Source organism: Augochlora pura, chromosome 1 (assembly GCF_028453695.1).
Source record: "Augochlora pura isolate Apur16 chromosome 1, APUR_v2.2.1, whole genome shotgun sequence".
In the NCBI taxonomy this organism is placed as follows: domain Eukaryota; kingdom Metazoa; phylum Arthropoda; class Insecta; order Hymenoptera; family Halictidae; genus Augochlora; species Augochlora pura.
In genome coordinates this window covers 20601162-20626035 of record NC_135772.1, presented here as the reverse complement: position 1 = coordinate 20626035, position 24874 = coordinate 20601162, and the positions used below count along the sequence as shown (strand labels likewise).

Sequence of the window (24874 nt, the reverse complement as noted above, 5' to 3'; positions counted from 1 at the left end):
CCGGATGAAACTCTCGAGTAGCCGGAACCGAGCTCTGCTCCAAGGGATAAACCGGGGGAGGAGGGGGAGGGGGTGGAGGGTGTGGAGGGGGAGGATGCTGCGGGAAGATGGGGTTTCTTTAACGAGCGCGAACCGTTAATTACGAGTCACCGTAATTGCGAGTCACTTGCCTTCGTATTTCTAAGGAACGGTCATTGATTCCCGATCCCCCTTTTTTTCCACCGACGACTTCGCACCGCCGTATTGTGGTCCGGCTTGAGGAATCTAGCGACGTTTAAGTTGATAATTCGAAGTGCAGTGTTCAATATTCAAATATTCAGATATTTAGAAAATAAAAACTAGTTTGTATATTTGCAATTCTTTTTTAAATCGAAAGGAGGAATTATCATTTACTGAAATTTATTGTTCAATAAATTCAAAAAATATTTAATCACCACTAGCTACGAATTTTTTCACTATTTTTAGTGAACATTTCATTGGAATATCTCTAAGGGTTCAAACGTTATAGCAACTTGTCACTGAATTCTTCAAACCATCCCTCAAAGTGAATTCACGTCTCCTGCATATGCTTCGCGTGTCTTCAAAGCTCGAAAATTGTTCAACTATTCAGTTTTCGATACCATGTCTTGTCGGTATTTCTCATCTTTTCGTTTCTTAAAATATTAATCCGAAAGATACCGTAACAGCGTTTTCCACCCCGAGCGACTCCGGCGTTGCGGTTTTAGGGGGAGCAATGGATCGTCGGTGGCGGCAGGGCGCCGGTTATCTCCCGTGACCCCGAAACGATTCGGCTCGTAAACCATCGATTTGAATAAGCGTCAAGGTCAATCGCGGGGGCTCGCAACCCGGTAGAAAAGCGGGCCGCGCCATAAATCACGTTTCCGCAGATCCCCGGGCAACATTCCTCATCCTCTGCCGTCCGTTTCGGGATCGCGATTTTTTTTTTCTCTTTCACGGTGACCAAACAGCAGCCCTTCCCTCCCTAACCCGGCTCGTTTCCCCGTCCCACGATTTTGTTCCACGTTTTCGGCTCCGGACAAGCTTCCGCGCGGCGCGGCGCGGCCCGCAAGAAATCTTACGTCATAAATCGTCGCGCATCCCCGCGTGCGCGGCACCAGTCCCGCCCGGCATCTCTTTTCTTCCTTTTTAGAACCTCTGCTCGATTTATCGACATTATATACCTGCTCGTCCCGCCATCCCCCAGCAGCATCCTCCTCCTCCTCCTCCCCGGTCTCGTCGCAACTGCCGCGTTACTCACTTATACGTGAGGTGGATCTTCTGCGTCGCGTCTGGACGCGTGCACGCGAGGTTAGGCGAGACGTATCGACGCTTTCGAAGCCGAAAATCGACCCCGAAAGTCGACGCTATTTTAACACGTTCTATGCCACCGTTCTATGCTCAAATAGCTATTTAATACGTTGAAAAAATATTTCGCGACAAGTTAAAATTCAAGAAATAATTTCCACCAATAGAATAGATCCATAATAACTCTGTTTCATAGTTATATCGACAATAGTTGATAAATGAACATAATATATTGATTTTCCAAGCTTCAATCGACCAGAACGAAGAGTCGACTAAATACAGCTCGGCACAGAACGTGTTCACCGTTGCTTTTTTATATTTAAAGCTTCTCCCCGAAAACATCGTCGCTGTGACATATTCCTGAAAATATTTTCTTGGGAGCACGTCCTCGAAAATATTTTTCTCAAACATATTGAACCAATTTTCCCAGGAATATTTCCTCGAGGACTACACGTTCCTCCGAATGCATAGGATATATTCGAAATTTACGTGACACAGTTCCGCGAACACGGTACGAGCCCTCCTCCTCTTTCGCAAGACAATAACAAGTATCGGCATTGTCAACGCAGCCCACGAGCCGGACGCGGATCACCCCCGCGGCAAACAAGTTCGGCTCCGAATCCCGGAAAGAACGCGGTCCGAAAAAGGGTTAACAAACCCGGTCGACGAGCCCTGAATAATAAAAAGCACCACCCCGCCGCCTCCCCGCAGGATCAATTAATCAAACCTGCCCCCCCTCTCTCTCTCTCTCTCCCCCTGCATCTCCCCCTTCCCCTTCCTCTCCCCCGCGCCGCTGTCATTGTCCGAGGTAAACACGAACACAATTTCCCACCGGATCGATCCGCGGGCCAAACAAGCAAACACCATTCCAATAGCAACGATGATATCACACGGTGGGTGGATTCATCCCCTATCCCGATCCCAAGTGCAAATGGCGGCCGGCATTGCGTTGGCACCTTGCTCCCCTAACCGGCGGATGTTCTGTTCACCCAGAACCTATACATATATGGACCGAATCGCGACTGGGCCACTGGGGCTCGAGAGATGGCTTTCCGATTCGCTGTGAAACAGCGATATTGTAGCCGCGAATTTTGCAGAAATATTCTGGAACAACCGTCGACAAAACTATACTTATTGTGACAAATATATATGATAAAGGACGTAAGAAAATTTATCTTCAAAATAGATCGACGCAGCGGTCAATAACATAGAGAACGTCTACGGCAAACATATTTCAAGTCTGTAAAACTCGTACGAACTCGCTGTTGATCTTACTTCCGTTTCCCGCGCGACTCGACTTCAATCGGGCGGTGAATTTTTTCGAAACGGTCGTTCGCCCGGAATATACGGAATAATTAGCGTATTCGATATACGCTAAATAAATGACGGGGTCTTTAATGCGACGGCAAACGTTTGCCGAAGCATCCGGCGGGGGGTACTTTGCCGCTAATATTTGCCGTCTCCGGGCAGGGAAAGGAATCTGAAAATTGCGACTGTGTTCCGCGGGTTCCCCGGCGAAACTGGAGCATGGGGACCGACGACGGATAATTACTGGGTCGCGAGCAAACTCCGCGAGAACAGAAAAAAGCCCCGATGCGAAAGCACTCGAGAAAGGTTGGCGGGCAGCGCGCGCGCGCGCGGTTACAAGTGGCCCGTGTCGCGCGTTCGCATGTTTTTCTTTGCGCCGCCGGCGGCCGGCTCTTGTCCGCGCGAATGCATTCCACCCTCTACCTGCTCCTTTGCGAGTCGGAAATAAATTGTGGCCACGGCGTGGGAGAGTGAGAGAGAGAGAGAGAGGGCACTTCCTTCACGAAGAAATACGTGCTCCGCGGTGATATAGACGCAAATTGAAAAATGCGTCGCGTCCCGCCAAGATGGAACGCTCGAGGGTGCTCTCCTGCCCCTCCGGGACAACGGGACCGCTCGCTCACAATTTCGAAAACGCGCCGTCCTCTAATCAAACACGTTTCAAGCCAGGCAGTTTCTTAGGCGTGGCCACGTCCTCCTCGCGAAACGCGACAAAGGGATGATGACCATTTGTTTGTACGTAATTTGTAGAGGGCAGCAGATTCCGTGCGAGCAGATCGATTTTCTACGGGGTAGAATATATCGTAATATTAAATCCTTGCTATAGGATGTCCCTCCGTAGGGGATGTAACAAGTTTTATTATTTAGCTATTATTTTATTTATTTGATTATTTTACAATAGTCGTTTCCGTCTTCTTCCATAGAATTTAAAAGCAGAGTTCCGCTACGAATTTTTATTTAGAAGGTTTTAGTTCGCGCGTTCTTTTTCCTACGAAAGTAAGGGGATGAAGACTAAGGGTCGCCATTTTCTGTCTTTCGCTTAGGAATGTCCGGAGAGCGGAAGAGATTTCCGAGCGGAGCAGTGCGCGGAATTCAACTCTGTTCCCTTCGAGGGAGTCCATTACGAGTGAGTATCGAAATCAATTTTATTATCCTATTCCAGTCGCGACGTTGAAACATTGAATTTTTCGGTATCCATTACACAAGTTAATAGACGAGGGATCAAATAAATTATTTGTAATCCGATCGAGGCATTTTCAAAAGAAACCCCTTTTAATTAGTCAAATTCTGTCGTTGAGAAATATTATAAAAATAGTAGAATAAAGATGTCAACTGTGATTCCTAAATTGCAAAAGAATTAAAGAAAGGATTACTATACCGCGAGAATTTCGGGGGTTGATATTGGGTACCGAGCGTTAGGTCCTTCGATCGCCCCCGCGACAAACCGATCGATCTGACCGGCTCGAACCGCGTGAAATCGTTTGCCCGCAGCTGGATCCCGTACACCGGCGGCTCGAACAAGTGCGAATTGAATTGCATGCCGCGGGGCGAGCGTTTCTTCTATCGGCACAAGATGTCGGTGATCGACGGGACGCCCTGCGAGCCGGAGAAGAACGACGTCTGCGTCGAAGGGAAGTGCATGGTGAGTACAACGATCCGCGATTCATCCGGCGGCATGATCGCGCACGGGTTCCGTTGTATGTAGTTCGTTGTTGTCGGGCGAGCGGCAATTATCGCGGCTATCGCGCGCGCGCAAGCGGTAATTTAACTTTGATCGCCAGCACGTCGGATGCGACATGATGCTGGGAAGCAACGTGCAGGAGGACGCCTGCAGAGAATGCGGCGGCGACGGCTCCGATTGCAACACTGTCTCCGGACTCTTCACCAACGACGATCTGCAACTCGGTGAGTAATTCGATCGCCTATCGCGCGCGAACGAGGCGGAGCGAATCATAAACGACCCTATCGTCCTCGTTTCATTCCTGGATCGAAAAGCTTCGCCCTCGAAATTAACGCTTCAAGGACCGCTCAGAAATCTGTAAGACGTACGCCTGGGACCACGTCTTTTTCAGGCAAACTTGTACGTTCTCGAAACACGAGAAAACTCTCGAACGGTCCTTGAAGTGTAAATTCTATTATATTAGAGTGTCCCATCAGTTTTTCCTAAAAATTTTTGTATCGTAACATTAGAAGGTTTAATTCGAAATGAATCGATCAACGATACGTTCCGCAGGTTACATCGACATCTTGCTGATCCCGAAAGGAGCGACGAACATAGCGGTGAAGGAGATCGAGTCGTCGAACAATTACTTAGGTCAGTGAATTTACCGATGCGCGTGGAGACACGCTGGGGCTCGGCGCTATTGAATTAGAAACTAATAGACCGGTCGTGCTGCTAACGCTTTAACCCGTTTTATTCTCGCAGCCGTTAGAAACACGTCCGGCCACTATTACCTGAACGGAAACTGGAGGATAGACTTCCCGCGAAGCCTGAAATTCGCTGGAACCATATTCCATTATTCGAGGGACCCGCAAGGATTCTCGGCGCCCGACAGCATCGCCGCCTTGGGCCCGACCAATGAACCAATTTACGTCGTGGTGAGTGCATCCCCGACCCTCCCCGAAATCCGCCCCGAATTTCGGAAAACTGTTTCCGACGGAAATAAACGAGCGATTATCTTTTAAATTTAGAAAATTACTTCGACTGCAAAGGGTTAATATATTATCCATCGTTTCAATACAGAAATTGCTGCTTTAATATCTCAAGCAACATTTACAGTATTTTTATCTTTAGGACACTGACAATTTTACAATATAAAAATACGTATGGAGATAATATAATAAATAATTATAAAGTTTATGTGGTCTCCTTGTTGCAGCTATTGTATCAGGACCACAACGTCGGCGTGAATTACGAGTACAGCGTGCCGAAAAAGTTCTCGCAGTCCGACACGGACATCTACACATGGATAGTCGACGAGTTTTCGAGTTGCAGCTCGACTTGCGGCGGAGGTACCGTTCACGAAATTCATATCGTCGCGAGATCGGACCGATCGCCGAATTAATAATCGCTGACCGCTCCGTATTTCGAGCCGGCGATTCGAAATTTGATGGAATAATAATAGCCGAACGATGTCTAGTACCATTAATTCACTCACAGCCTGTCCGCGGATCGGTTCTAGAAATCTTGCAAATTCTCCTCTAATTAAATTGACAATGACATTATCCGAGAATATTCAAAAATTGCAGAAACGTAGAATCGTACACTGGAACCGGTACAATTGTTTAATAATTGTTCTTTTCGCTGAGAAACATATTTTAAATAAAAATCGTACGATTCGTGGAAATAAATGATTAGAAATAAGAAGAAAATGGTAAAAAATATGATTTTGATTGGCGAAGGTTATCAGTCGAGGCGAGTAGCCTGCGTGAGAAGGAGGGACAGCCAGCCGGTGGATGAGAGCCTCTGCGATCCGCAGATGGAACCAGCTGACACGGAGGCCTGTAGCCAGGACCCCTGTCCACCTGTGTGGGTGGAGGGCGAGTGGGGCCCGTGCAGCAAGCACTGCGGGGAGGGGGGCGAGCAGACCCGGGAGATCAAATGCGAGCAGGTCATCGCCGGTGAAATAGCATCGGTGGTGGACGATAACCAGTGTCTGGAGAAGGTGGGACCGAAAGGGCCGACCAGCCAGGAGTGTAACAAGGACCTCGAGTGCCCTCGATTCCACGTTGGCCCATGGAAACCGGTACGGTCTCGGATGTTACGAAGTCTGACGAATAATTCGACGCTTTAAATAATTTTCACCTGAACGGAAGGATTTGGCTTTTATTAAATAATTAATGTCTTGAGTAAAATTAAGTAATTGGAAAAATTCGAGCAAAGGAGGAAGGGATTTTTGATGCAAACGATTGCTATGATTCGACAGTGCGACCGTCTGTGCGGACCGGGCAAGGAAACCAGGAGGGTGACGTGCTACAAGAAGGAGAACGGCAAGATCCAAGTGTTGGAGGACGAGGCGTGCGAGGGCGAGGTTCCAGAGCGTGAGAAGCCCTGCGAATTGAGACCTTGCGAAGGCCTCGACTGGGTCACGTCGGATTGGAGTGGTGTAAGTCCGCCGCTTTTCTCTCTAAGATGACACCCAAATACCCATTATCCCTTCGTTATTTTAAAAATCCATTCCCGGGGCGAAAAATAGTGAGGGAGAGAGAGAGAGAGAGAGGGAGGCAGTAGCTGCCGGCCCCTTCTCGAGTAATATCGAGACACCGCGAGTTGCCCTCCGAGAGATAGATTTAAAATGAGAAAGCGTCTCCGGGTCCCCTGTGTAAGCCGGTAACGTGTTCCCTGTGATCATCGTTTTGGCCCTGTTCCGTTCCGACAGTGCGACGACAAATGCGGACTGACTCGGGAGACGAGAACCGCTCGCTGCTCCACGCAAGAAGGCACCGTTTATCCGGATGACAAGTGCGACGCCGAGAAGAAGCCGGAATTGAGCCGGGAATGCGAGGGAAAGAAGGATTGCGAGGTCTCATGGTTTGGCTCGCAGTGGAGCGACGTAAGTGGAACGGCAAATTTGTTTCGACACGCCGGAATTCAACCCTTATCGGACCGCTGGCTCTTTATACGCGGCTCGCGTCACTTTATACCAGGTTTCGATGAATATTACAAGAAATGCATTTTCGTTAGGAATTATTCAGTTTTCGAAGGCGTATTAAAAACAGTCTCGAATAATTATTTATTAGTTTTTAAGATCTGATATTCCTTGAAACCGAGTGAACAGAGTAGATTTCGAAACGCGAGCTGAATAAAATAATTCGAAGCTAAATAAATAAGCAAGTTAATTAGAGTAATACATAGTTAATAATAATCATATAAGAATGAGAAAGTGAACGTGATTATCGATTAACGATTAGTTATTTTTACGCAAATATTATTAAAATCGACCTTTCACGGGCGCCGTCGCAACGACGCGCGCGACGGAGCGAGCTAAATGAAATCCCGAAAGATCACGACATCCGACCTCTATCGTTCGTTCCAGTGTTCGGCGAAATGCGGATCCGGCATCCAGACGCGCAAGGTGTTCTGCGGCACGTTCAGCGACGATACGGTGAAGAAGCTGCCGGATGAAAATTGCGACGCCGGCAAGAAGTTCAACGACACGAAAGTCTGCACCGCCGTGGAGGATTGCAAAGGCGATTGGTTCGCCGGCCCGTGGAGCGAGGTAAAGTATCGGCGAGCCTCCAGCGTTCACCGTCTCGGAAAAGATACTTCGAGGATCGTTGGCCATCAATTTCCTCGGAGAGTCGCGCGGACAAGCCGCGAGGCTTTCGCGTCCCGCGTGAAATCCGCGCGCGTTCTCCCGGTCGGTCAAGAAATTCGATATCTTCGACGGCTTTGCGGCCGTGAAGGCCCGGCGAGAAACGTGTCCGCCTCGAATTTCCTCCATTAATCACCTTACCGTCCGCGTCCTCTGTTCGCAGTGTTCGAAACCGTGCGGCGGCGGCAGCATGGAGCGCAAGGTGATTTGCATGAAGGACAACACGACGACGGACTGGAGTAACTGCGACGCGAGCACGTTGATGTTCGCCAGCGAGGATTGCAACAAGCAACCGTGCGAGGACGGTACGGCCTTACCCCCGATCGCCAGACGATGACGGCGGTTCGGGGACAAATTACGTTTCGCCCCTCGCGACTCCGTCGACGAGCACTTGTCCCGCCTTAAATAGTTTCCTTGACAGAGCAAACAATTTTTATTTCTTGCTGCTCCTTTGATAAAACAAGTATTAAATCGCGTATCGATTTTTCACCCCTCATTTGGTAGAAACGCAAAGATAAAATATTTATGCAGAGTTAAAATATGCAAATAAAACGCCGCGCGATTTCTTACAAGTCTACACCTTTTTAAAATTTTAATCCAGCTTCGCGAAATCTCGATTCGACTTTTCCCACAATTTTGACGTAATTCAATTTCGTAGAATTTCAACGTAGCCCATAAATTTTCCACACGCCACGCTATACAATTTAAAAGACCGATTCCAAAGTGGGAACGTTTCAGCGTAAGCGAAAAGATCGTGGCATCCGAGGAGGGGCAGGGATGATTGATTAAATTATGTCTGCAGACGAGGTGATACCGGTGCAGCCGGAGAAGATCAAAGATCTGACCGAGGAGGAGACGACGGAGGAGGACGACGAATGCGAAGTCTACGAGGACGAGGACTTCGTTACGGTTGCCTCGAGCCTGGCGCCGGCCGTAAGTGAAACTCGGTTTCAGCTAATCGAATACATCTGGAAACCGTCTCGCGACCGCTCGCCTTTTATATTTAGACTTATCGTCGTGCAAATGCTATCGAATCCCGTTGCCACTGGAAACTATCACACCACCATACAATATAGAAAACCTTACAGTGCGCGGAAGTGCTATTTACAACCCTTGCGATTTCTGGGAATAGAGCCTGTAATAATTCAGCGCTTGAACTTTTTACACGCTTATACAGTGGCTACTATCGAGTCACTGTAATTAAATTATATTGATTAATTAACGCATAGGCAGACAATTTATTAATCGAAGAATCGTCGTCTATCGTTGGTTTAATTTTGCGCGGTATATCGTCATTTAAATTGTTTTAAAATTGTCATTTAATATTTGAGCGTTAATAAATAATTAATAGCTTAAAAAATAGGTGGATCGATAATTTAGTGGTATATATTTTTTTTTATGGTTCGTGCGTGCAGGAGGAAACGTCGAGCCAGTCCGAGGACATGACAGAGGCCACGCCGCTCAGTTCCCCGAACGGCGGCGTGTCCACCGGAAGCGACGCCAACGATCAAATGCTCGGCGACGCGCCTTACACCAGGGGCGACATATCGCCCGGGGAAACCGGAAGCGGCGAGGGAAGCGGCACAGATTTCACGGATTTCCTCACCGGGGCATACACCCCCGAATTCGGGTCTACTTTCGAGGGCAGTGGAACGGAGATGACGACGGACGAGACCGGTGACTTCACCACCGTCTCGGGAGACACCGACTCCACCGACGAGACCGTCACGGAGGGAAGCACCGTGTCCGGTGGTAAGCAAACGAACGGGTTAAACCACATTTCCCCGAATTCATCGATGCAATTCAAACGTTCGAAAATTGCTTTGGAAATCGAGAGAATTTTAGCTTCTATGAAGCCACCGATCCTCTTCGTCGATTCTACATTGCATTAATTAATTCGATAAGCATAAAATCGATCTGTTAGGAACGTACAAAATTAATCGATTATAAGTCGATTAGATCGTAATATCTGTTTCAAAATTTATCGAACATTTTCGCGTTCCGCGATCGAGTCAAATTTAATAGCGTATTATGGCAATGGAATCTCTAATTAGCAGTGCAAAACGATGCTTTGGTCTCGCTAACAGAGACTAAACTATTTGTTAAAATTTGAATTTATATTGAAATTTGCTTGTACAGTCGTCTATTATTATACAGTTAATTTAATAATGAAATTCGGTCTCCTAAATATATTCTATCGTGAAATTAATTTCCGTGACGGGAATAATTAATAGTTAAATTCGAGGGCGTGTCTATATTCGGATTTATAACGATTTTAAACGAGAAAATTTTGATTATTTTTAAAGAGATGACTCTTTCTCTTTTTCGAAAAGAAAGAGTCAGTCGAATAAAGATCTTTTCCAAAGAAGCAGCCCACCTAATTTCTCACCTTGTGTCTTCTACAATTTTTAATTAATTTTTAAACGCTTTCGATGCATCGCAAACGCGAGGTTACAGTATATGTAATAAATCACAAATACCTTTTATTCGTTAATTCGTATACCGAATTCGCAGAGACCGAAGTCACCGAGACGGACGAGAGCGGTGCAACGGATGCAACAACACCGGAGTCCAGCGGCGAAACGTCGGAGATACCAGAAACCACAGATTCTTCGGAAACAGATGCAACTCCAGCTTCTGGAGAAACTACAGAACCAGGACCGACCACTGTTACATCCGTAACTGAGAGCACCGTTTCAGGGGAAACTGGTAAACGAAAATTCATTCGCTCGCAAATATCGTATTCATCTGCGTTCCTATAATTTAATAGAATTGCTAATTATAAACGTTTTCTAAAGGCGTAACACGCGGATATCTATTTGAATTCTTTCAGAAGTGACGTCGCCACCAGGGAGCACAGAATCCGGTGCCACTGAAGAGACTACCGCATCTGGGCCAACCGAATCGACAATGTCTACAGAATCCCCCGAGACCACCGAATCTGGACCAACCACAGAGTCAGGACCTACCGAAGCCACAGAAAGTACGGAATCGGGAGCAACGACCGAAACTACCGAGTCTGGTGCTACCGAGACTACTGAATCTGGTCAGACGACGGAATCCGGAGAGACTACCGAGTCTGGAATGACTACCGAGTCTGGAATGACTACCGAATCTGGTATGAGTACTGAGTCTGGAATGACCACCGAATCTGGAATGACCACTGAATCTGGCGAAACTATGGAGTCTGGAATGACTACACAGTCTGGTGAAACCACAGAGTCTGGAATGACCACTGAATCTGGAATGACCACCGAGTCTGGAATGACCACCGAGTCTGGAATGACCACCGAGTCTGGAATGACCACAGAGTCTGGAATGACCACCGAGTCTGGAATGACTACTGAATCTGGAATGACCACCGAGTCTGGCGAAACCACTGAGTCCGGCGAGACCACCGAATCAGGAGCAACGACAGAGTCTGGGGAAACTACAGAGTCTGGGCAAACGACCGAGTCTGGCGAAACGACAGAGTCCGGTGCTACCACCGAATCAGGCGCCACTGACGTTACCGAGTCCACCGTTTCCGGTTTGACACCGTCCACGGAAGAGGAAGACAACGTGACACCTGGTGAGCGTCTTCCCCGAAATTATACTATTCTGAAAGCTTGATGAAATCATGCTACCTACTGTCTCTTCAATCATTTTCCTTTCCATAAGCAAAATTCATATTCTGAAATTATCCTTATTTATATGCAATCCATATTTTGTCTCTAGCATCCGAACTGTGGACAACCATCATCCCAGACATGGTAACCCGCAAGCACCGCGTCTGCAAGGTGCCCAAGAAGAAAGCCTGCAAGACGAAACCATACGGTTGCTGCTACGACGGGATCACGCCAGCTAAAGGACCATTCGGCCAAGGCTGTCCGACACCGAAGACCTGTAACGAGACCAAACACGGCTGCTGCCCTGACGGGGTCTCGCCAGCCGCTGGTCCAGACAATAGAGGATGCCCAGAGTCGCATTGCTCCGAGACTCTGTTCGGTTGCTGTCCCGACGGAGTCACCGCTGCCGAAGGGAACGACATGGAAGGATGTAAGAAGCCTTGCAACCAGACCGAGTGAGTGTCCACATCCTGATAATACCACATTCATCCGATTATTCATTTATTCATTCGATCATAATGTATTGATTTTTCATGATAGAACAATGCCGATGTTTTCGAGTAACTTGTCCATTAAAATGTTGAAGGTTCGGTTGTTGTCCGGATAAGGAGACGCCAGCCAGTGGCAAGGACAACATGGGATGCTGCAACGTCACCGAATTCGGCTGCTGTCCCGATGGAATCAAGGCAGCTTCTGGACCAGACGGAGCTGGTGAGTCTTGGAACGATTTTCCAAGTATTTTCTGATTTCTTGAAACTTATTAATCACTAATTCCAGGTTGCGAGGAGGAAGTCACCGAAGGCCCTACCACGGAAGCGCCCACCACTGTGTCGGAAGATTGCGCGAACACAGTGTTCGGTTGCTGTCCCGACGGAGTTTCTATGGCGACGGGAACGAACTTCGAAGGATGCGGGGTCATCAACTCTGAAAACTGCAGCGCCTCGTACTTCGGATGCTGCCCCAACAGTACATCTCCCGGTGCGTTTGCGAATCGATGATAAAAATAAAACAGGGAATCGATGATAGAAATATAACAGGGAATCGATAATTTGTCGTTTCAATTGTCACAGCTTTGGGACCGAGTAATTACGGCTGCCACGCGCCGTGCGAGAGCTCCACTTACGGTTGCTGCGAGGACAGGACCACCCCCGCTCACGGACCGAACGGCGAGGGTTGTTGCTTGTCGTCGCCGTACAAGTGCTGTCCCGACAATATTCTCCCTGCCCGTGGCCCGAACTTCTACGGTTGCGGATGCCAGTACGCCAAATTCGGCTGTTGTCCGGATAATTCCACCGCGGCGCGCGGCCCGAGGAACGAAGGATGCGGATGCAAATACACCGAGAATGGCTGTTGCCCGAACCGATTCACGCCCGCCACTGGACCGAACTACGAGGGCTGTCCTTGCTACACTTACCAGTTCGGCTGCTGTCCCGATGGCGTCACTATTGCCAAAGGACCTCGTGGACAAGGTACCGAAGTGTTTTAAACATGTCACAGCTTCGATTGTCCATTCAACGGACATCTGGAACGACACCATAAAGACTGGAATAATTTTGAGATGAAAGACCTGGATCATTGTAAAGGTGTCTCGAGGTCGGTGGAATAATTTTGACCGCCGTTCGATTTTCTCCGCAGGTTGCGGATGCGAGAACACGGAGTTCAAATGTTGCTCCGATGGCAAGACGCCAGCGAAGGGAGCAAACTTTGCAGGATGCGCCTGCGACGCCTCGAAGTACGGCTGCTGCGCGGACGGGATCGAGGAAGCCCAAGGGGAGAACTTCGAGGGTTGCCTCTCGGTGCCGCCCAACCGCGGAGCGGACTGCGCTCTGGACAAGGACAGAGGCCCCTGCCGGAAGTTCATCATCAAGTGGTACTTCAACACGGAGTACGGCGGTTGCTCACGGTTCTGGTACGGCAGCTGCGGCGGTAACGATAATCGATTCAAGAGTCAGGAGGAGTGCAAGGAGGTGTGCGTTCAGCCCAAAGGGAAAGGTAAATTAACTGTAAATACTGGCCAATTGCCGTAGGATGTTCCCATGTTGGATGAACTTTGAATTTCTATTCTGACGAATCTGTCCGGCGATTACAATATTTTTCAACGTTGCAGACGCCTGCTACCTACCGCAGATTCCAGGACCGTGCGAAGGCTACTTCCCTATGTGGTACTACGACACCGAGAGGAAACGGTGCAGTCAGTTTATTTATGGCGGCTGTCTCGGGAATGCGAACAAGTTCAAGACCAGAGAAGAGTGCGAGGAGCTATGCGTTGTTCCTGATGATCTCGGTAACCCTTTCCGTCTAGTCGCTAATTCATTTTTGCGTCTATTCTATAGAAGAACTAACTGACAAATTTAGTTGACAAAATTGATAAATAATATTATAATTGATCCGAAACATGTCACGTTTTCTAAACTGAGCACTTCGATTGGTCACTTTGATAATTTCATAATAAATTAATGAATATTCTCATCCGGATCTCCAAGGTTTAATGAGATATCAGAAAGTTAATTGATCGGTTTGTCAAAGATCCTTGCGAGCAACCGAAGGAAGTAGGACCCTGCCAAGGAAACTTCACGAGATGGTACTACAACGCGGACTCCGAAGCCTGCGAGCAATTCAACTATGGCGGCTGCAAAGGGAACGACAACAACTTTGCTACAGAGGTCGCCTGCCATCAGCAATGTTTGCAACGTAAAGGAAAGAAAGGTACGTGCCTGAATCCTTGATTCCATAAGGTGCATCTCTCGTCACCTTTTCACCATCGAATTAGTCTCATAAACAATTTCGTCAAGATTTGGATTTTTACAAAGAAACACTGTCTCGTTATACGAATGCGCGATTATTCGCGATTCTATGGGGGTTGTCATCGATGCTATTTACGCAGGGATTAATATAAATTGTAGGAGAAATTATCACCTAACACATGGGGATGAGAAACGCAATAGAAATAAGTTAGTTACGTTCTGGAATTGAAACGCGGGAGGTGATAATTTAATAAGAATAATAATTCGATTAGGAACAGTTTAACAGGGGAAATCGAGTTACTGGTTTATGGGAGCAGCTGCTATAATAACGGGGGTAGAATTTGGGGTTCACGTAGGCTCTTCGAATCAAAGGGGTGCTTTCCGAAGGAAGGACGTTCGACGTATCGATCTCTCGAACCTAATGAAGCATTAGTTCATGAAGTTCGTTCTTAATTAATTTTTCTATTAATACATAGAAATGATTCTATTCTTAATTCTCGTAATACAAAAATCCTTGACATATTATACGTTTCAATATTAATTACAATTTAATACAGTTCTGCTGTACTTTTTCATTCGTCCAATCTAAAGTGAGAGTTCACTGCAATTTCCGTTTTTAATCAGCAGTCTCTCGTTCCGAAGCACACCATTGTCTCGAACTCTCATTAACAACATTATGAAACCGTCCAACAAATTGCTCCATTTCGAAAAATCGCTTGGTCAGTTCCGGCAAAAAGTTTTTCGAGCTCGATTGTCCCGAAATATATTGCATATTTCTAATGTTCTTGATGCGCTTTTGCAACTTTATTGTATACTTAATTATGACGACAAAAAAGAGAATTTTTAAAAAATACTTCACGAATTCTAAAAGTTTCACTTTTTATTGTATACGATCAATGGTCTCCCCCCCTGAGAAAATTAATTATTTCTGTTATTCCATTTATATTATAATTAATAAAGAAGGAGGAAGTTGCAATCAGTGTAAACTACCCCGTCGCGCGTGAACAGCAATTTATTTCCGGGCGGCCGAATGAAAGCTAGCCTTAACCCCGGTGTTGAAAATTTGGTAACAGGTGAAACATATTTGCAGTCAAACTGTCGGTCGTGTGCGTCCTGAAGAAAGACCCGGGACCCTGTCCGGGCTCGGTGTTGCGCTGGTTTTATGACGCCGAGCGTCAGACGTGTAGCCAATTTGTTTACGGGGGTTGCAAAGGCAACGGGAATAGATTCCGCACGCGTGCTGCCTGCGAGCAGCGCTGTCCCGTAACAGGTATCCAAAAAAAATCGGCCAAAGTGAATCGGCCGAAAGCCAAATTATAGAGCAACAGAGAGAAAGCGATTGAGTTATTGTATGAGTAAAAGCTTCGCTGCTTCGCGAATAACAAAAGCGCAAATCCGTCGCTCGTAGAGATCGAAGGGGCAGTCTCTCGCGCTAGGGTGGCGCCGAACAGAGAGACTGTTTTCCAAAAATATTTATCGGTGGTGGTTACATCTCTTCTTTCTTCTTTTTTCGCACGCCTTGCGCGAAGCACCCCACGTTGTTTTTTTTAATTAGACGTCGCAATTAGATGGCACACAACGCCATGTTTCACGCACAGCACACGTTAATTGATCACCTGCGATTCACGCTGACGCACCTGTATCCATTAGACTGCGGATCTTTGTGTTAAATAAATTTTTAATTTCAATACAGAACACATCTAGGATGCAAATTGTTAACGCTTTTATTTTCAGGAGTAGAAAATAATATATTATTCTAGAAGCGTCGATCATTCGCCGCTTTATTTTTGAACCGAGCTGAAAAATCTTTGAAGATTATACAATTTTCAATTGGCACAAGTTTAAAAATTTTTTACCTCGTTCTTTTAGTGAAAATTAATTGATTCTTCGGTTCCAAGCTCGTCGCAAAAAATCTTTTCAGCGAATTAAACATAAATATACGCGTGTGCCAGCAATGTTACACGTGTCAACGAAATCAAGAGGGCGAATGGTCGAAGCTATCTATAGAATCACTAACTCGGCATGACAAATAATTAATGCGATTAACAGATAGTTGCTTGCTGCCCCGGGCGGAGGGCGACTGCGGTGAGAAGCAGCCCCGTTGGTTCTTCGATCAGTCGGAGAACCAGTGCATGCCATTCTATTATACCGGTTGCGGTGGCAATAAAAATAATTTCGAGTCTAGGGACGCATGCGAGTCCGATTGCCCGGCACAGATCGGTAAGACTATGAACACACTACACTACTCTCCGTATACATGTTTTGATCGCGCGGCGAAACAGCTGTAATAATTCCATAGACGCGTTTTAACGCCGTAGCACGTTCGAGTATTCGCGAATTGTTCGGAGCTGTCTGCACGTCGACGCGTAATATCTAACCCGATGCTGCGTTTTAACGTTCGCGCACGTTCTCTATTTTTTTACGAGACGAGAACGCTCGAGCTGTTTGACTTTCACGTAATCACGAGCCTTGCTATTTCCACGTATCGCGACAGATTTTTCAGCTACGCTTTCAATGTTCGGACACGAGGCGTGGGAGGGAAAGTGGCCGCCAGTGACGAAATCGGTTCATTTTTTAATTCTTTTAATTAGTTACGATTGTAACTGTATTTATTTTTTTTAATTTTATGCTTTCATATTCATATAGAATTGTTGTATTAATTTTTAATAATAATTATAGTAACCATTATTGGATAAAAAGTCAGCTACGATTAATAATTCATTAATTGCAATACAATTGTTACAATTACTCGCGGTTATACTTTTTGCAAATAAATGGGTTTTTCAATGGTACTGCAAGGGGTGAAATCGATTTCTCAGAATTAAAGTTTCACCGGAATTCGTTTCGACACTGGCGAAGACACAGTTCACAGTCGTCTTCCACAGTTCAACGAGCACAATCTCACACCGATCTCGTTTCGAATATATAGAACAAGACTCCTGTCTTTTGCCGGCGCTTACCGGAGAATGCCACAACTATGTTCACCGATGGTACTACGACACTTACGAGCAACAATGCAGACAATTCTACTACGGCGGCTGCGGCGGCAACGAAAATAATTTCGAGAGCGAACAGGACTGTCTCAACAGGTGCCAGACCGCGCTCACCACTCCCGCGCCCCGCCAGGTCGCCGAATTTAGACCAGGTACCACAGCAAATTTAGAAAGGATTTACGTTGGATTTCTCGGTAATATTAATTACAAAAATTGACTCGTTTTAGATTTCTGCTTCCTTCCCGACGAGCGCGGCCCGTGCTCCGAGGACCACATCAAATGGTTCTACGACAGCAGGGACGGTGTTTGCAAGCAGTTCAGGTATGGCGGATGCCAGAGCAACGGGAACAACTTTAACAGCAGGGACGAGTGCGAGTATCGCTGCGGTGACGTTCAAGGTTCGTGAGCTGTCCATGTTTCGTACAAATATATTTTATAAAATTCGATTAAATCTTTACACTATATTATTATTATTAATATTAAATATTGATAAAAGAAGGATGGAATTTTATTTCAATTTAACATCTATATTTAATAGACCATGCATTTTCTTCACTTATACAGATCCCTGCGGCTTACCCAGGGTGGTCGGTCCCTGCAACGGCGTCGACAAACAATACTACTACGACCATCGCCAGGACTCGTGCTACGAGTTCGAGTACAGCGGCTGCCAGGGCAACAAGAATCGCTTCCAGGACAAGAGCTCCTGCGAGAGCAAGTGCAAGAAGAGGCCCGACCCGGTACAACCGGATCGCAACCTCACCGTCACGTCGCCACCACCTGTCGTCGCCGTATCGAAGAGTCCTTTCTGCTACGCGCCCGCCGACCCCGGCACCTGCAATCTCGACAGCACCGCTTATTACTACGACTCCGAGTTCCAAAGGTGTCAAGCCTTCATTTACGGCGGATGCGGCGGTAACGCGAACCGATTCCAGACCGAGGAACAGTGCGAACGACTCTGCGGAAGGTTCCATGGACAAGGTGGCGGATCTTCCTATTATTATCGTTGGAATTCCAAAATCTTGTTAAATTCCTATCGGAATAATATTTTAACGATTCTAAAAAGACTGCTGTAATTTTTACCGGGATTTCTTTAAACGTAGTGAAATTATTCCTTCGGTGTCTCGAAATTATCTCTTCTTAACCCTTTGCACTCGACGCCATTTTAACTTTTACGAGAATTGATTCTTGTGACTCGCACCGACAGTTTCAAAAACAGTTTGATAATCGTTTGTCGCAGACATGTGCAACTTGCCGATGGACCACGGCGATTGCAGAGGCGACTTCCAGAAATACTTCTACGATTCGGCCAGCCGCGTTTGCCGCGAATTCAGATACGGCGGCTGCGAAGGCAACGCGAACAGGTTCAGCTCGATTGCCGAGTGCGAGTCGGTCTGCCTTCGTCGCGAGGAACCAGTGCCGACCGAGGACGCCACTAGCGTTTCGAACCTGTGTAAGCATTTCAATTCGTTTTATTAATCATCCCCTTTACGTTGAATCGAACGCGTGACAAAAACAACGAGTAAATGCTCTGTTAACTATTCTAGTTCGTAGCAGTTATTTTTATACCAGTTTAATTGGTGATAGTATTAACTATTATAGTATTAATATAATAATTAATATTAGCGTAGATCGAGTCTACCGCTTCGTACAATAATTACTTAATTCAATAATTGTTACGAAAATTCGTGGATCGACGATCGACGAATATTAAATATTTAATGGAGATGTCCAGCTGATCCATGAATCTAATGGAACGTTTGAACGGCGATGATTTAGCGATCTGTAAAGAGCCGGTCGACAGCGGCTCCTGTGCTAGCGGTTCGTCGACCAAACGGTTCTACTTCGACGAGGAGTATCAAACCTGCCGCGCGTTCATTTATACCGGATGCGGCGGCAATCGAAATCGATTCAAGACCTTCGAATCTTGCATACACTCTTGTCTCCCGAGTAAGTCGAGGAAACGACGATCGACGACATTTCAGAAATTTTTTCTCTCCAAATTCTCACAGCTACCAGCTTCGAATACGGTGTATATTGTTCCACACGAGCGCTGCGAATTTTATATTCTTTTTTTTAATTGTGTCACATTTTTTAATCCACTTATAATTTATATATATATTTTTAAAATTTTTATCACATCCCGCTTGAAATATTTTAAATATTCCTGTACCGCAAAATGTAATATAGCTTACACTGCAATTTATTTTTCGCTACTCCTCTTTCAATATTTTGTTTAATTCATTTATTTGATTCTGGACAGTGGAATATTGTTTCGAGCGTAGTGATTGCAAAATGATTTGTTCGTAGCTACTGACAATGCGGGCGTGAACGCCACAAAGGACGCGAACGACCCTTGCGCGGAGGCGCGCGAGGAATGCAGCACCATCCAGTGCCCATACGGCAAGGAAGCCTTCGTGGACTCCGAGGATTGCGAGCGATGCGTGTGCGTGGATCCTTGCAGGACGCAGGCTTGCCCCGACGGCACCAAGTGCGCGATAACGCTGGTCGCCACCAGCGACGGCACCGAGTACAAAGGCGTCTGCAGGCCCAGTGAGTCCAGCATCCCTGGATCGTGCACCTCGTTTAATTTTCCAAGTCTATTTTTAAATCTCAATTTTGAGCTGTACTTTTGCCAAAAGTACTTGAAAATCTGCAGCTCATTTTATCATACGTAGACTGTTTGCTTCTGCAAAAAAATCATAAAGTTAATCATAAATCATTTTATCATTTTGACCGCCATGTCAGCCATATTTGGGTGATGGAATTATTTTCTCAGATTTCAAACTTAACTTGTAGTTGTGTCTTCTTAATTATTTAAAATACTGTCGTTCTTTATCAATAAATTAATGACAAATAAATGTCTGTTTTCCAAAGCCACGAAGCCAGGCATCTGCCCGAACGTGACGAACAACTCCAGGTGCGAGCAGGAGTGCGCCACGGACGCCGACTGCAACGGGGAGATGAAATGCTGCAACATCGGCTGCAGCACTGCCTGTCTGGAGCCCGCGGTCGAGGAGGTCCCGACGACCACCATGAGATCCTGGCAGACCACTCCGCCGGTTGGTGCGGAGCCTGCATCCATTCAGCAACCGGAAGAGCCGAAAGTCAGCGCGCAGGAAGGTGGCTACGTCACCTTGACTTGCATCGCGCGAGGAAATCCGAAACCGGCCATCACGTGGAGGAAGGACACCACCTTGGTAAAATTGCTTTCCATCGATTTTTAAACTGTCTAAAAGAGAATCTAAGAAAGATAAGCCCCGGCTTGCGAGTCTGAAAGATGATAAGGATTATTATTAATTTTAACAAGATTATTTCTATTGTAGATCGCGACTGCGGAGAACAGGCGTCGCATATTGCACGACGGGTCTCTGCAGATCATCAATCTGTACAGATACGACGGCGGTACTTACACTTGCATAGCTGACAACGGCTTGGGGCCGCCGGTAAGAGTGGAATACCAATTGGTAGTCACAGGTACGTACGTCAACTTAATTCCGTGCTCTGCTGTCTTGATGGGTGATGGAATGGTTAAAAACTGGCTGTTCTCGTTGTGTTTGTTCTTTACGTTGCAGTCGTTGTTATAACCATTTGATGTAGAAGTAGTTATAGTGTCTGCAAATAATACGTAACGTTTGCACCTGTATGAGATTAATTTTACGTGGACTAATATCGTTGGTAAAAGTTCATCTTTGGTAAAAAGTTATCATCGCGAGCACCGTGCATGCTATTGGTCAGCACGTCATCCGGCATGTCTTGCATCCTCCAGATCCGCAGCAAATGGCCGCCACGATACTAGGGGAGCCGAACACGGTGGTGACGGTCACGATGAACTCGCCGATAGCGTTGCATTGCTACGCGATTGGTTGGCCCAGACCGTTTGTCACCTGGTGGCGGGGTCACGAGATAGTGCCTTTGATATCGGACCTCTACGAGCAGGACTCTGACTCCACCCTCCTGATCCGATCGGTGACGTTGCCCACCCTCGGTATTTACACCTGCCAGGCCTTCAACGCCATTGGCCGGGCTGCGTCCTGGTCGATGACTTTGAAAGCCCTTGGCCCGGTGTACAATGTCAAACCCGAGTACGAGAAGTACACCCAGTTCCTTGTCCAACCCCCTAGAAAACCAGAGTACCCTTACAGACCCAATAGAAACCAATCCTTGGATCAGCAGACTTACGCGCCTATCTATACAACCAGACAACCCCATATTCCCACTGTCAGTCCCGTAGAACCGCTAACCACGCCGCAACCTGGTGGCTCTAGGTACCGAGGTGAGGGGAATGAACATTTGGTCTTCTGTTCGAGTCAATTGCACAGTTTATCGTAATATATATTATTTATTTTCCATGCGAGGGTCTCTAGAACTTCAACGATTTTAAAATAGAACAAGTAGAACACATTATGGATATATTATATTTATAATATTGAATTAAATTATACAGTACTGTATTATGGTTATAATTTAATTTCTCGCGGTCAGATTTTGGAAATAATAAGAAAGATCTATGTGCAATTGGACTCAATTTGTCTTGCATTTTTCATTCCGCACGCTTCACTGTACATCGCACTGCTTCTTTGCTTACCAGCACGAGTTTTAACTAACAAATTAACAATTTCTTGCAGAAGCCAGTAGACAGGTGAGGCGTCTCCGAATCTGCTTCTCTGCAATTTTTATTCTTCCGTAATATTTGTAAATAATTATTAACGCACGAAATTACGTTCCACAGTTCCTGTCAACGTCAGCATATCGATAGGACAGAACCAGTTCCCCGAAGGAAGCGACGTCAACATCGTTTGCAACGCCGATGGCTATCCAATCGCGCGAATATCCTGGTACAAGGATGACCAGCTGATTCATCCCGACGAACGAATACAGATCGATGGTTGGCATCCAAAATAATAAAGACTTGTCCAAGGCTATCTTTTTAACGTTGATTTAATCGCACGTCGAATTCTGTTTTTAGAAATGAACAAACTGGTGATCAACAATGCGAACAAGGAGGACTCTGGAAGATACCGTTGCGAAGCTACCAACGACTACTCCACGGCTTCCGAGAGCGTGGACATACAAGTTGCTGGTAAATTATTCGTTTCTCAGCTGTCTAGAAACAAATATGAGTCGATATTAAAAAATTATTATTACAAAGTATTATCTCGCCGTATCTTCGTAAAATTAATTGCAATATTCTATAAGTAAGCCAAAGAAAGGGATCGGCAGTATCGCCATTAGAAATCGCTAATACTGTCTTGTTATTGCAGGAATCTTCATCCACCCGAACTGCCAGGACAACGCGTTCTTCGCGAACTGCGGTCTGATCGTGAAGTCGAAGTACTGCACGCACAAGTACTACGCGAAGTTCTGCTGTCGTTCGTGCACGGAGGCCGGCCAATTGCCGCCGAGAGGGGCCCACCTGACCAACTCGTTGAGGAGGCGACGTCACATCCTGAAGCCGCTGGTCTAGGACCGTCGTGGAAGCTAGTGTTAATAGAGCGGTGTCCCTGGTCCACCGACGACGATCACCGACCAAGATTCGGCGGGTACATCGACTTAAAATCGAGGGGACACGAAACCGCGCGAACGTGTTTGCAAAGGGGAGGGGGGCTTCAAGGGGGGTTGGCCGGCCTATTCGAGATCAAGAGAGAGAGAGAGAGAGAGAGAGAGAGAGAGAGAGAGAGAGAGAGAGAGAGAGAGAGAGAGAGCCGCGTCTCTCGAGCACGCCCCGCAAATCGACGTTAATTCACTGCCAAAGCCTTAGAACGTCTATACATAGGTATCTTAAGATATGTTAAGCAACAGCGAGGTTCCCCCCCGATCTTCGTCGTTGTCTCTATCGAGGCTTTGTCATCCATGTATATACGATCTGACGCTGAATCCTAGTCGGTCGAAGCCATATTAGGCGGGATAAATGACTATCCGAGGGGTGGGAGAACCGGAAACGGCCCTCCACGCTCTCCCCTCTTCTCTTTTCCTTTCATCGACGTTGACCAACGCGATCCCCGGCGCTGGAATTGCATTCCCGGATTTTCCACACGTTTTCTTCGCCTCGAGGGGGACTGTGCCGAGCTTGCATGATCGAGACGAGAGATATCGTCGATGATTTATTGGTAAGGGAAGACGATGGAGAAAGGTGCGAGGTTGGTGTAAATCGTCCGAAGTTAATCAGAAGTGCAATAAACGTCGTTCAATCTCCGGGAATGCAACAGCGACGCGCCGGTGATCGGCAAACCGCGACAAATTTTTGCATCGCGGCGGAAGTCAGCGACTCCGTAAGACAACGCGCGCGCGTCATGGGAACAAGAAAAACGTCGCTGTAGAATCCCGCGGAGCTCGTGTTCTCTCGCACTCTTAGCACACTAACGATAAGTTAAGAATCCGCGTCTATCTCTGTCCTTTCTTATCCTCCTCCGTTTCAATATCTCTTTTGAACACGCTATTATTATTAATAATAATATTCCTCTTTTTTTTATAATTATATTCATTCGAAGACGCATACGCGAAAGAGACGAACGGGAGATGAGGTGGAGAAAACTTGTACCTATTTGTATGAAGCATATACGCACGTTACGTTGTACAATATAAATAGTTTGTTACGCAATATGCCATTTATATACTCTATGATACTGTTATCACTTTATTCCTTATTCGATATATATATATTCGAACCTATTGCCGTAGCAGGCGCTGCCGCCAAATAGTTTCGCGATCATGAATCGACCCCCGACGCTGATCCGCTAAGGTGCAACGAACGATCCCGCGGTCCTACGTGTTCGCCTGATCGATAATTATCGGCGAAGCCGAACGAAAACGTAATAGGACAGCGAACAAATAATTCCGGGCTCTTGTCACGCACCCGTTTACGTTGCATCTTCGCGCACGATTTGCTCGCTGACACCTGTACGATCAGTTTTGTAGCGTCATATGGTCATATTAACGTGTTGCATTTATATATTTGTTCCTGAACATTTTAATCGTAATGTTAACTACTATACTGTTACTATATACGCTGTATCGTCTATCGTGAACCCTTAAGCGATCGGCCCTGAGAGCTCTAATTAACCCTTATCGCTATAAGATGTCTACTTGTCGTAGAAATTGAAGCATTCAAAAATAGCTTGGAGATATAGTCGAACTCGGAATTTATTCTTTCACTCGTTTAAAGAAAATTCATTATTTCGCTGTCTATTATATTGACAGGATAAATCAATTTATTGCGAATGACAGCTGTATAAAATTCACTTAAATTTTCTAAGAATTTATTTCGCTAAAAATCAGCTCACCACGAGCCGAAGAATAAAATTGATTTATATTTCTAAATTCATTCTGCTAATATTTTCCATGAAATATATATTCGTCGCGATCGTTAGATAAGTGGAAGGAGGTTTGAACGATTGATGGGAGCTCTCAATCCCGAACGCCGAAAGAAAATATCAGTAGCACCGTAGCATATCAAGGATTCCGAAGGGAAAGGTACCAAAAGCATTTATAAATCGTAAGCGTAAGTCTCACTCGATTCGAATCGAATGGATTAAAAAAGAAAATATTCACGGAACCGTGTAGGGAGGTGCAGACCTCTTTCATCTTATCGTTTCAGTCAC

At 46.3% G+C, this 24874-nt stretch overlaps 1 protein-coding gene across 6 annotated transcripts in view; it reads left to right on the top strand.

Annotated features, from left to right (window-relative positions):
• Ppn (proteoglycan-like sulfated glycoprotein papilin) overlaps positions 1-22938 on the top strand; it is a 140048-nt gene extending 117110 nt beyond the window's left edge. For 2 of the 6 annotated variants that reach the window (XM_078189446.1, XM_078189350.1), the window contains exons 5-39: positions 3657-3739; positions 4105-4255; positions 4395-4518; positions 4847-4927; positions 5039-5211; positions 5493-5625; positions 6016-6359; positions 6540-6719; positions 6993-7166; positions 7650-7832; positions 8092-8233; positions 8731-8861; positions 9344-9680; positions 10443-10637; positions 10762-11499; positions 11646-11991; positions 12123-12247; positions 12314-12514; positions 12607-13005; positions 13172-13528; positions 13644-13820; positions 14063-14242; positions 15371-15550; positions 17210-17425; positions 17501-17671; positions 17838-18254; positions 18514-18726; positions 19053-19223; positions 19584-19826; positions 20151-20473; positions 20600-20750; positions 21043-21549; positions 22006-22161; positions 22243-22356; positions 22538-22938. In XM_078189446.1, the coding sequence (XP_078045572.1) occupies positions 3657-3739; positions 4105-4255; positions 4395-4518; positions 4847-4927; positions 5039-5211; positions 5493-5625; positions 6016-6359; positions 6540-6719; positions 6993-7166; positions 7650-7832; positions 8092-8233; positions 8731-8861; positions 9344-9680; positions 10443-10637; positions 10762-11499; positions 11646-11991; positions 12123-12247; positions 12314-12514; positions 12607-13005; positions 13172-13528; positions 13644-13820; positions 14063-14242; positions 15371-15550; positions 17210-17425; positions 17501-17671; positions 17838-18254; positions 18514-18726; positions 19053-19223; positions 19584-19826; positions 20151-20473; positions 20600-20750; positions 21043-21549; positions 22006-22161; positions 22243-22356; positions 22538-22740 (8019 nt within the window). In that variant the 3' untranslated portion in view covers positions 22741-22938. Of the gene's footprint in view, positions 1-3656; positions 3740-4104; positions 4256-4394; positions 4519-4846; positions 4928-5038; positions 5212-5492; positions 5626-6015; positions 6360-6539; positions 6720-6992; positions 7167-7649; positions 7833-8091; positions 8234-8730; positions 8862-9343; positions 9681-10442; positions 10638-10761; positions 11500-11645; positions 11992-12122; positions 12248-12313; positions 12515-12606; positions 13006-13171; positions 13529-13643; positions 13821-14062; positions 14243-15370; positions 15551-16329; positions 16501-17209; positions 17426-17500; positions 17672-17837; positions 18255-18513; positions 18727-19052; positions 19224-19583; positions 19827-20150; positions 20474-20599; positions 20751-21042; positions 21550-22005; positions 22162-22242; positions 22357-22537 lie in introns of all 6 variants that reach the window. The other 4 variants (XM_078189538.1, XM_078189725.1, XM_078189634.1 and 1 more) reach the window with 4 other exon arrangements.
• The last annotated feature ends 1936 nt before the right edge of the window (positions 22939-24874 follow it).